The 12,820-nt window shown below is 36.5% G+C and overlaps 1 protein-coding gene across 4 annotated transcripts in view; it reads left to right on the forward strand.

The window, feature by feature from the left end:
* LOC107085395 (M-protein, striated muscle-like) overlaps positions 1–12,820 on the forward strand; it is a 36,494-nt gene that overhangs the window by 4,324 nt on the left and 19,350 nt on the right. For all 4 annotated transcript variants that reach the window (XM_015375687.1, XM_015375689.1, XM_015375691.1 and 1 more), the window contains 13 exons: positions 1,019–1,176; positions 1,288–1,380; positions 3,188–3,276; positions 3,497–3,538; positions 4,191–4,352; positions 4,464–4,625; positions 6,333–6,474; positions 7,542–7,741; positions 7,988–8,041; positions 8,141–8,265; positions 8,345–8,528; positions 9,553–9,727; positions 12,650–12,771. In XM_015375687.1, coding sequence (XP_015231173.1) covers positions 1,019–1,176; positions 1,288–1,380; positions 3,188–3,276; positions 3,497–3,538; positions 4,191–4,352; positions 4,464–4,625; positions 6,333–6,474; positions 7,542–7,741; positions 7,988–8,041; positions 8,141–8,265; positions 8,345–8,528; positions 9,553–9,727; positions 12,650–12,771 — 1,708 coding nt within the window. The remainder of the gene's footprint in view (positions 1–1,018; positions 1,177–1,287; positions 1,381–3,187; positions 3,277–3,496; positions 3,539–4,190; positions 4,353–4,463; positions 4,626–6,332; positions 6,475–7,541; positions 7,742–7,987; positions 8,042–8,140; positions 8,266–8,344; positions 8,529–9,552; positions 9,728–12,649; positions 12,772–12,820) is intronic.

A 12,820-nucleotide genomic window follows, 5' to 3' on the forward strand; every position in this document is an offset into this window, starting at 1 on the left:
ATATATATATATATATATATATATATATATATATATATATATACACTGTACACTGTATGTAAACATTTGATTATAGCTGTAGATATACCACAGATATGTAATATGGACATACTGTTACTAAATTAGTGCAGATGTACTGTCTTTGCTAATGACAATTCAACTCACCTAGTGATGTTAAATAGTTGGAGAGGGTTCATTTAACTCAATCTCACCTCATAACTGATCAGCTTAGAGCACTAAAAGTGTTAAAATTATTTTGCTTACCGGTACTTCATATTATTCTAAAACCTTTTGCAACAATATATTGAGCATAAGAACCTGTTTTTTAAATCGATACCAAGGTTATGCTAGTAAGAGGTGATAAAAAGCTGTTTATTTGATGTAGAATACCCCAAAATCTGGAGATGTTTACCATTTGTTTTCCCTATTGAGGAGAAATTTGCGACTTTTCACCACTAATTATGTTCTTTGCACAATCGCCTGGGTCACAGTTGCTTGTGGCAGTGGGTAGGAATGTGAAGTATTTTGGATAAGATTTTCTTACATCCTTTTACACAAGGAAGTTATTTATATATGTGAGTGATTATGTGAAGTAGTAGCTGGTCCATTTAACGAGCATTACAGACACCACACTTACCACACACTGAGCCTTTATTTGTCTCCACTCCACCCGGCAGCCTCACTAGTGGGGTGATAAATTCTTAAGGAGATAAGTTTTCTTCAGATAGAAGGAAGCAGTGTCCCTGTGGATTTGTCTTACTATGAGCTGGCCGGCCCTCAGCCCCAAACGTCCAGCTATTATTAGGATATAATAAAAAACATGCAATCATTCTTGAAACACATTCCACTGTGGCGTTGCTTGCATGTGCATCTAAAATTAAAGTAAGTGAAGAATTTGCATTGTTTGCGTATGAAATGTGAATTGTCTGCTTTATTCTTGGATTGTTGTTTTTGGTTTAAACTTTTAGTGGTGCCAAAGGTGAAATTGACCTGAATGCTTTCACTCCACTATATTTAGATCCATGAGCACGGGGAACACTTCAAGCGGATGAACGAAGACAGCCTGATGCACGCCCCGGAGTTTGTGATTAAACCTCGTTCCCACACTGTGTGGGAGAAGCAGTGTGTGCGGCTGCACTGCACTGTCAGCGGTTGGCCTGACCCCAGGGTCATCTGGTAAGCTATGGACATAAATCAACTAGAACTTAACGTCAAATTAGTCCAGGGTTTCCTGGCATCTCTATAATTCCCTTAAAATCTTTTAAAGTTTTCTTTCCTGACTCTAAGGTACAAAAACAATGTGGCCATTGACCCACTTTCCAGTCCTGGCAAATTTAAACTGGAGAGCAGATACAATGTGCACTCACTGGAGATCAACAAGTAAGTGAAACCCGCCCCTACCCACCCATAAAAAATAAATACATTTGATTATTGTATAACTAATATCAAGTGAATAGCTATATTATCATCTCTGAAATCCCATGACTGCTCTATTGCGATTTAAACAGATTTTTTCCCAAGAGGCTTGACGAGCCAGTAAGTTTTAGCAAATGTGAACGGGTTAATATACCCTAACAATAAAATCTAAAATAAACTGTAAGAAATTACTGTTAACTGTGGTTTAAAAATAGTGATTTCTCCTGTGGAATAAATCAGTTACTCTCACTTAAATATCTAAAATAAAACTCAAGCATATCATATCAGTTGCTTGTGATGAGAACATTTACTTGCCATTCAAAATAAGCAGGAAGAGATTTTTAATTAAAACCAGATAGGCTCAGAAATGCCTTCTAAGCTAGAAGGTATAAGGTGTGTGAACTGTACCATTATACTGTTAATTGTTCTATAATTTGTGGAGATTAAAACGCATACCAATATACCCAGGTCTGACCATCCAAGCAAGCTTACCTCTTGAACAGACGCCAAGATGGTAAAAGAAGTCTCTGACATCTTAAAAAGCATGATTCGACCTGCAGGAGGCTCTTGCTAATATTGATAACAATGTTTATACCTTTACAATAAGAAATAGGCTGCACTAGTATTTTTATTTGATATGTGCAATTACAAAAAATACAGAAAGGTCAGACTGAGAACAAATAACACGACAGCTAGAACATTGTTTTTTGGTTGGATGAGTGTCAAACTAAATTATTTGCACACTATGACAAAGGACATGTTTGACAGAAATCAGAAACAGTGTTACATGAAAATAACCCCATATATTGTAAAACACAAAAGTGGAAGTGTCATGGTTTTGCTGAAGGGAAAATGTAAGATAAACTCTTTTAAACTGGAAAAAGGAAATGGACATTGGAACATGAAAAATGACGCAAGTCATACAAGTTCCCAGATCTTCATCTTATTAGGATGCTGTGCAATGATTTCAGATTGAGGTTACATGTAAGGAACCATGCAGTTATCCCACTGCGGAAGATTAGGGGGGGAGAGTAAACATTTCTCAAAGTGATCTCAAATACCGTACTAACAGATTTTGACCGAGAGGCATCTAACTAACGTTATACAGTATTAGCCTGAGGAGGGTGTCACTTATGTTTACAGAGGAAGGTAGGGTGACCTAACATTTTCTACAGATTAAATAAGAAACCCAAGGTGTGCTAATTTAAGTGGGAGCCTGATTTAACAGGAGGATTAGCATTTTACTGAAGTTATTGCTTCTTTTTGTTTCTAAGGCAACCATGTTGGAAACTGATTTTAGGTTTTTGATAAAAACTTCTAGCCCTCTAGTTGATTTTGCTGATTGGAAATGAGAAATCTTAAACACATTACTGATCTAACTACAGTAGTTGTCTTCTTGCTTATCTATCTCACTAGCCTCATAAGAAAACAGGTAAACTCACAAAGCAGGATGCTTTTCCTCCATATTCTGTGTCCGTCAGTATCAGATTAAGTTTCTGCTGTACTTCACTCAACACATACTTTCAAGTACAGAGCTTGAATGCACTGGATGGAAATGACATCACCAGTGGTGTCTAGTTATTGCCAGGGTATCTCTGGCTCAGATTTATGGGATGCTTTATGGCTTGGGGCCCACATAGCTGGTAACATGTATACATAGTTATGAAGGCTGAGGCTGGAATTAAAGAAGGTGGAGGGAACCAAACTTATGAATCCCTCATTGATATAAACATATTATGGACACTGATTAATTAACGGTCTCACCTTGCAGATGTGATTTTGATGACACGGCCCAGTATCGTGTCTCTGCCATGAACTCCCAAGGAGAGCAGTCTGCGTTTGCCTCTGTCGTTGTCAAACGTAGGTTTCCCCGAAGCTCAGCACTCCCAAAACCTCCAAAGTACACTCATAAAAAAAATGTTTAAGAGCAATAATTGAAAGTACAAAACATTTAATACATTAAATAAAATGCTCCAAGAGATTTCTTAAAATACAGTACATTCAGTTCATCCTGACTGTCATACAATACTGGGTCATGTATACTGTATATATTTATAGCACCTACTGCTTTCCTCCACAGGGTTCAAAGGTGAAATTGATGAAATGCTGCCAGCGCCCAGACGTAAGTGTGAATTTACTTCCTTGGTTTTACATTTTCTGTCCTGTTGATCGAATGATGACACCTCACAATAAGTCTAATCCTCTTGTTTCACTCCTTAACCTCTTCTTTCTAGTTAACAACAGGAAGCAGCTTTAGCACTTATAAGAAGTCTGTTTTTTCTGTAAAAACAAAAAATACAAATATAAACTTGACCTGTTTTGGAAGTTTGGTGCAGTGACAACAGGTTTGGATTTGAGCTGCAGCTTGAAAATCTTACACTTTACAAAGTGTAATGAGAAAAGGAGGTGTGGATGTTTCTTCCCAATCTCTATTCCAAAATAATATAGATCTCTATATGTGTAAAGGGCCTAGAGATGGTGCATGTTCCAACCAAAAATTGGTAGTTTTAGTTTTGTTTGTGAAATCTTATTTGATGCAGTGAGAGGAGTTTCAGAACTACTCATGCAGAGGTCTATGGGCAAAATGTGCATTCTATACAAAAATTAGGTCCAAGATATTTAGTGAAACTACCTAATTAAGAGACTGCTCCTCAAATCAGTTAATGTAATGATGTACTATTTAATCTACCCTACACTGTTCTGCATTTTACTTGATTGCAGTCTCATTTCTTGTCATTATGTCACCCCAAATTTTCAATCTTATTTGCCTCTAGTTGGCCCTGTTTCTGAGTACGGCATCACGTTCCAGATTCATATCGTCGATACATTTGGAGTATCGTTCGGAAGAGAAGGAGAGACCATGAGTCTGGGCTGCACAGTGATCATCTACCCTGCTCTCCACCGCTACCAGCCAGAAATTCAGTGGTACAGAGATGGTGGGTACACACTTAGTACTACATTCAACCCCTTTATACCTCTTTCTAACTGATATCTAGTCGATTTTGTACTATAAATATTACCACCACCTTCCTTGCTGTGTCTTTTAGATGTGCTTTTGTCTTCATCTAAATGGACCCACATGCACTGGAGTGGGGACCGAGCCACACTGACACTTACCCACCTTAACAAGGAAGATGAGGGTCTCTATACTCTGCGTGTCGCCACCAAGTCTGGTTATGAAACTTACTCTGCCTATGTGTTTGTCAAAGGTAAGAACCTTCAATAAAAAAGATCTGGTGTTACTTTTTCAATTCAGTGTAATGATCCACCATGTATGACTTAAAGTCGAAGTAGATCTTTACAAACATAACCCATATGCTATAATTGTAATCCAAGCTGAACTAAAATGGGGTCCCTTGCCTTTGTTTGTGTCTCATGCGATCAAGGTCACTGTCACAGCAGCAGGCAGCCTGGCACCTGATAAAACAATGTTTATTTATCAGGTTCGGAATGTCAGCCAGTGGTTTAAAATAGGATATCTCTAATGGGGCCACCACTGAGCGTCAAGTCTCTGGCATGCCTTTGAATGCCATGGAAAAATGGGTCAGTAGAGCTTATCTTTAGAGACTTTAGAGACAACCAGTCAAATGTGGTTAGAGCATCCACACAAAAGCCATGTTGAGTGTAAATAGGCTAGAAAATCGATTTTTATATTTCCATTTTTGTAACTCATGGCAACCCAGAAAAAGGAGAGGCTAGGTGTGGGCTCTGTGATAAAAACATCCTAATCCTGGCTGCAGTTGTGCTATTCTAAGGGGCTTTACTAATGGAATGGGTCTGGCTTTAAGTGCAGTGAGATAAATAAAGGCTTCCAGAGAGCAAGAACAATGCATTAGCTTGGATACTAGATATCGCATTGCCTTATAAGGTATTTTTCCACTGATTAATAATAAAAATTAAACACATCTTACACCTTTTTTTTTTTTTTTCAGCTAGCTTTTCCCTTTGAACACAAAGAAGCCCCCAAACATGCATAGTTTCAGCATTTTAAGTAACTGCGTACAACTGTTGTTTCTTGTCATGTCCGTGAATGAACTTTAGCTGATGCCCTGGAATGAGCTTCTTTTAACTTTAGATTGCTAACAATCGTGTAAGTTAATGGCCATATTTGAGGATCAAGTGTTTGTATTTTAAACCCAAGATATTTACAAAAGAAAATGTTAAAACTATTATTTCTCTGTGTAATTAATGGGAATTGATAACTTCCAGTACGGTAGTCTATTTGTAAAAAAAAATTGAAGGGAGATGGTGGATTTCTGTTTTGTTTGAAACCATTCCTTGCCATACCATTACCATACAATTAATATCGTCTATTAACCTAAGGCAATATGCATGGTATGGTTGTTAGATGTCAGGTACGCCGGTCATTGACCTTGAGCAAGGCACCTTATAGTAGAACTGCAGTCAGTCCCTTGACTGGCATGGCTATCACTGCCCGCACATAGTACAACATTGCCTCTACAACATTTGTTGAAAGGGCAATATTATTGCCATTATTGTTAATATATAGTCGAAACGATAGCCACATTCAACAACAAAATGTCACAGGGGATGGTATGGAGGGATGGTCATTTAAGAAGAGGGATGATTTTTAAGATTTTTTTAAGAAGTGGGACGCCATCCAATCCTCATCCCTACTTTACTCGAGTACTGATCACTTCTGGTTTTCAAGAAGCTGTTTATAGAAAAGCAAGTTTTCAACAAAATCTGAATTTCTCTGTTGGTGCTTTGTGCACAGAAAACAACCTTAAGACTTCTCTCTTTGTTGTTTTTCAGCTATAGTCTCCTTATGCTATATATCATAGTAGTCAAATGTTGTGTGAAGGCCTAATTAGTTCACTTTTTTAGCCAAATGAGAACTAATAAATGCTAAATAAAGCATTAAAATGATTATCTTGTGTATGTTGTGTGCTTAGATGCGGATGCAGAGGTAGAAGGTGCTCCTGGAGCCCCTCTGGATGTGCACTGTCTGGATGCTAACAAGGATTACATTATTGTCTCCTGGAAGCAACCAGCTGTTGAGGGAGGAAACTCCATTCTGGGCTACTTTGTTGACAGGTTAGTAAGAAACTAACGAGTCAGATCGGTTACTTTAACTTATCGTACAACATGTTTCACATGTTTCACATGTTTTAGTCGCCAATAGTTTCTATAGAGAGGCGTGAAATGTTTATCTCTAATAAAAAACAAGTGTTTCTTTTTGTCACTCCAAGATAGCATTTCCATAATGTGACCATAGTTACAGCTGGTAGTCTTTAAACAGATAAGTATAAAAGTACCTATGTGTACAGCAATTTTCAAGCTTTAGTTTTTGACTTTAGCAAGGCCATTTTAAAACAGATATGTTCTTTTTCCTTAATCATCTGTTGTAGCATTGGCCATATCTTTAGCTTAGTTATCTTTCTGGGAAGTGAAGCTTCTTCTTTCCCATGTGTTTTTCTACATCCGTCTTAATACCATATATTATTTAGCTTGTTGGCCAAAGCAAACAATAATTTGTAGACATTAGGTATCAGGAGTGAAGATCTGATAATCTCACTGTAGAGAACAGAAAAAGCAAAAAAAATAAAATAAAATAAAGGTCCAAAGTGTTAACTGATGTCCCTGGCCAAGGGAAATATATATATATTATATATATATATATATATATTCACAACATTTTTGCACAGATTAGCAATGTTTACATTTATACTGATAGTCCTGTAAAGCAACACTGAAACCCAGTAGTACCAGCAACAAAGCTTATTGACTTGGTACAAATTACTAACAAGAGCACATCATAAACATATCAAATCTAAGGAAAAGTTATAGTAATAACTTGCCTTTGTGGTGTGGCATATTTGAAAAATCCCAAAAAACATTAGGAAAAAAAATAACACAGAAGATTTAAGAAATTGGATTTATTCCATGGTCCTACATAATTCAATAGCAGTTGGTTTATATTCACCCTAAAACATGTGAAAGGACACAACATCAAAGCATCTTAATAATGGGTGTAAAACAATGGTTATACAGTCCTGTACAATTGTATCCTTAAGGCCGATTAATGATGCTGATTTATTAATTTAAGTAAATCTATATTGTATATCCAGTTAAATATTCTGTGGTTGTGTTGTTATGAACAGATGTGAGGTTGGAACCACTCATTGGATTCAGTGCAATGATACTCCGGTCAAGTTTGCACGTTTTCCCGTCACTGGTTTGGTGGAGGGTCGATCTTATATCTTCCGAGTCAGAGCTGTCAACAAGAGTGGGATCAGCCGCCCGTCTCGGGTCTCCGAGCCAGTGGCTGCCATGGACCCGGCTGATCGTGCCCGCATGAGAGGTACTAAAGCCGGGACAAATAGCTTCAATATGTGTATGATAAGTCTTTGGTATAAGACCTAAACTAATATAGAATTATAATCCTATTAAAGTAAAATCTGTCAAGGTAAATTATGGAAAGGTATGCCTTATCTCAATTTTAAATGAAAAGGTAGAAGATTGTGAAAAAGAAGATAAATAAAAATTAGTAAATGATAAACATCTAAACTTTGCTCTGCTGATCTTATTCATGTTTTTTTTTTGTTAGGAACTTCTGCACCCTGGACTGGCCAGATCATTGTAACTGAGGAGGAGCCTGCAGGTAAGTACTGGATATAGGCTATAATCGTCTTTTTGTTTTTTTTTCTTTTTGTTGCTACCTGAGGTTTGGGGTCTTTACAATCCCTCATTTTACCTCCAGAGGGCGTCGTACCTGGAAAACCCCTTGAATTGCAAGTAACAGAGGCAACCAAAAACTATGTGGTCCTGAGCTGGAAGCCCCCAGGAGAGAAGGGCCTTGAAGGGGTCATGTACTATGTGGAGAAGGTGAATAGTGTGAAATTTATATTTTTTTTTATTCCTTTTTTTTTTTAAATCTGTTTTGACTCTCACATTTCCTTGTTAGTGTGTCTCGGGCTCAGATACCTGGCAGAGGGTAAACACTGAGATCCCTGTAAAGTCTCCTCGCTTCGCCCTGTTTGATCTGGCTGAGGGAAAGTCTTACCTGTTCCGTGTCCGTTGCTGCAATTCTGCTGGTGTCGGCGAACCATCTGAGCCAACTGAAGCCATCACAGTGGGCGACAAGCTTGGTTAGAAGACACAGTGATATGCAAGACTTTGCAAGCAAAGCTCCAAAGATTATTTTCTGTCAAGTTATATAATCACAAAGACCTTTTATATGCTCAACATTGGCTCCTGGCATGATAGTCATACACTCCCCTGAATAATAGTTGAATTCATAGCAAGCTATTTGTAGTTTTGCTTTTTTAGATATTTGTAATGCATCACTTCCAAATAAAAGTTAGATAAAAAAAAATTGTCATGCCTCAGGAATATTTAGACCTTAATTTAACAAGAAAAAAATATCTCTAAATGTTATTGACACATGAAGTTCTTTTAAATTTACCAAAAGGAGGAATGTTGATAAAAATCTACACCCATCTCAGTAATCAGTTTAAAAGCCTTTATTGGCATTACAATAAAGTATATAACCTGTATTTTAGACTCCAATCATTAAATTGGAATTAAAATATTTTTCACTTTTGCCTTGACAGTTAGTGCACAAATTCCCCCTAAACGTGAGAGGTACGTCTTTCCCACATTTAAATTGTTTTTCAGCAGCATTTTTGCATCACCAGTAAAAAAAAATAAAAAACTTACTGAGATGTAAGGCATTATTCATGACATAATTATTATTTCGTATTTTATTAGGAAACAACAAAACTCTTCCTGTATGTTGCTTTTCACACCGCTGTGGTGCTGAAAACACAATCTGCTGCCTTCATAGACACCTTCATCTGTCTTTTTATCTAAACAGTATGAAACCAGTGTTTGGGTTTAGGATAGGATACTGTTTTTTTTTTGTTTTTTTTTGTGAAAGCTTAATTGTTGGCTCCCAAAAGTAAAATATTTTATTACTGTGACTAAAATCATGAAGCCAAAGAAATACCTTGAACATCCTACCTACCATACCTAAACATTCAAACTATATGATTCTTAATTCCTCCATATCTCAAACTTATTAAAAGCAGGTTGTTTAAAACTAAGGCATATTATCATGTAAAATAATCCTAACTTCTGCGTTCCAAAAACACCAGATGCTCTCATCCACAGATATCCCATCTGCTCCAGGAAAAGTTGTTCCCACCAGAAACACGGACACATCTGTAGTGGTGAGCTGGGAAGCGTCCAAGGATGCCAAAGACTTGGTGGGGTACTACATTGAGTGCAGCATCGTTGGGAGTGATGTGTGGGAGCCATGCAACAACAAGCCTGTTAGAGGAACAAGGTAAAATTACATCTCTTTCCCTTATTTTGTTTAAATAGATAGAATTTTGAGTCCGTTATGAACAGAAGTAAATAAAGTACCTCCAAAAGTATGCTCAAGTAATAGTAGCATTCTTCAGGACATTTCTACTAATGTAAAAGTAAAAAGTTACCATTTAATAAATCATTATTATAAGAGTAAAAATGTGTCACGTAAAAGGCTACTTAACTGTGTAACTGGTGACAAGATTTAAAGATGAAGTGGAGGATTTTTGCAAACTTTTGAAAAGACTCTTTTATCATGATTAATGAAGTAAAAAAAAGTTAATGCAAATGAAAAATGTGGAAAAAAGATAACAGGTAGAAGAAATCAAATCTTTCAACACACAGTAAACCTTATGAAATCAATAGATCCAGTAGATAATTTATATTTTAAAAAAGGGTAAAGCACCTCCAATGTCGATACTGTTTGGACCTCCAGAACTGCACCCAGCTCAGCATAGGTGATTCTAGACAGGGGCCAACAAGGGCCAGTGTAGAACTAGATCCTGGCCCATGTTATAGACCCTGTACTGAAAATATGCACTACAAAAATGTAAATATAATCAAACACATTTTTTGTTAGGATAACTGTATTTTCCCTTAATTTAAGCAGGTAAGTTAAACAGTTTGCTAATGGAATCTAGTGATGTATGTTTAAATTAAAGAAAAGAAACTTCCATTAAAGGTATCGTGGAGGATTTTACGCAAATTCTTTAAAAGACCTGCCCTCTGCACTTAAAAAAAAGCACATGCACAACCCTGTACTGACTCACGGAAGGGAACACCTTCCGTGAGTCAGCGAATGTTGCTGTTTGCATCGTTCATAGAAGCTTACTTTCCAAAAGAAGATTTGCAATTTTTCCACTATGTCAGACTCACCACTGGTAACTGAAAATGGGGATGAGCACGTAGGACGGCCTTACGTAAACAACAGAATGATTGTTTCAACGTGAGGGTGGAGGTTGGTTGAGGACCCTAATGCAGAGACTGCTTATATATAACAAAAAATGGAAAATAAGCACAAGATCAACAAAACAGATTTACTTAGATAATGAAACTCAAAACTCAAAGCCCATAAGGGGAAAACCATAACAGATTGACAGTTAGGAGGACCACTTATTTTGATGATCAACCCAGAAAAAGAATATCCTCCACTATACCTTTAACTTGTTTCAAGTGCATAATATTTATCTTATTTAAAAAAAATAAAAAAAATAAAAAAAAAAACTCCTTGCTTTTGCTGATCATCATAGATACCTGATAAAATTAAGGACAAATACATTTATTTGAGGAAAATTTAACTTTTTTAGATCAGTGTTTTTAGTGCAATAGACAATAAATTTATTATGATGGTTTGTGCAGACAGAAGAGACCGTAATTCACTATACATTTTAAATTTGTAAGTTTTAATATTTTGCCTTTACAATTTACTTAAACAGTTATTTCAAAATTGGAGTGATCATTAAGCTTCAGTCCTTCGAAGATTGGATCACGGTTTACATCTGATAGATCAGGAGGAATCTGAAATCTTGGCTTTCTGGCTTATTTAGTAATGTAATGATGTACTCCTGCTCTGTTTTTTGTTTGTTTGTTGTTATTCTTTGGTCTTTGCTCCCATGAAAAAACACTGGCTTCCATTGCAAAGTTCATGTAGAACCACCATTGGTGCTCAGCAGATCAGAAATAACATTAAAACATCAAAGTTTGTGTAGTAACAAGAATTCTCATTTTAGTATGTCCTACATTTTTGTTTAAAAAGAGTCAGTTGTTCATTCACTGAAGTTACTGAAGATGAGCAGCCAGGAATTTAACTTATTTAAGAGTAGCTATACCTCATGATAATATCATTAAAGAAAAAAGCTAAAAATACATTGTAATAAACTATTCTGGAAGTATATTTTTCCGCCCAAAGAGTCATTTAAGTAAATGTCACTGGGTGAATGTATACTGAAGAGATGGGTAGAGTACTCAAAAAATGTTACTTAAGTAAGATTAATACTATGGTATTTTTACTCAAGTAAAAGGAAACAGTAAAAATGACTCAGTTAAGAGTAAAAAGGTATTTGGTTAAAAGCCTACTTAAGTACTGAGATGCTGATCTACACACTACCTATGACCAAAACAACTCATTCAATATACTATAAACATATGCAAAATAAAGCACATATTAAGCTACGGATATGCAAAGTCTGGTGTTTCAAAGAATAGGATAAAATATAAATATATAACAAATATTAATTAAACTTGAAAATATTTAGGTTTGATGAACTCTCTTTAAAAAACATCTATTGAATTATAAGAATTAAATCAATAGTTACAGAAAATGTTAAATTAAAGTATTCTATTTACTAGATTTTCACTCGACCTCTTACTGACACAGCAGACTCAGCAGATGGAAAATATCATTCCACCAATAAGCCTTGAGAACCAATAAGAAGAAATTGTGTCTCAATGGTGCATATTTGATCAAAATAAGCTTGTCTTTATTAAGTGAAGTTATTCACAATGGATGGAGCAGCCTGAAATTTTACTTGAGTGGTGATATATTTTTAATCAAGTAAAATATGCAGTAAAACTACTTCTAAAAGTAAATTTTTTCCAAAAGTTCCTAAGTCAGGGCTGCTCAGTGACACAGTGGGTAGCACTGCTGCCTTGCAGCCTGAAGGTTGCAGGTTCGATTTCCGGCCGGGGTTTTTCTGCATAGAATTTGCATGCTCTCCCTGAGCATGCAAGGGTTCTCTCTGGGTACTCCTGCTTCCTCCTACTGGAGATAGGCAGCAGTAGCCCTAGGGACTCCTCTTGTGAGAACAGTGATGGAAAATGGATGGATGGAAGTTACTAAGTCAATGTAACTGTGTCAATGTAAGTTGTTACTACTCACCTCTGGTATACTGTCTTGCAGGTTCATCTGCCATGGATTGATGACAGGAGAACAGTACGTGTTCAGGGTGAGGGCTGTTAACGCCGCAGGGCTCAGCCAATTCTCCCCAGTATCAGAGCCAGTGGAGGTGAAAGCTGCGATCGGTGAGCAGAAAATAAACAAAACAAACCTACACAGGATTTAGATAACAAA

The sequence above is a fragment of the Cyprinodon variegatus genome, unplaced genomic scaffold (genome assembly GCF_000732505.1).
Source record: "Cyprinodon variegatus isolate N-32 unplaced genomic scaffold, C_variegatus-1.0 Scaffold123, whole genome shotgun sequence".
NCBI lineage: Eukaryota > Metazoa > Chordata > Actinopteri > Cyprinodontiformes > Cyprinodontidae > Cyprinodon > Cyprinodon variegatus.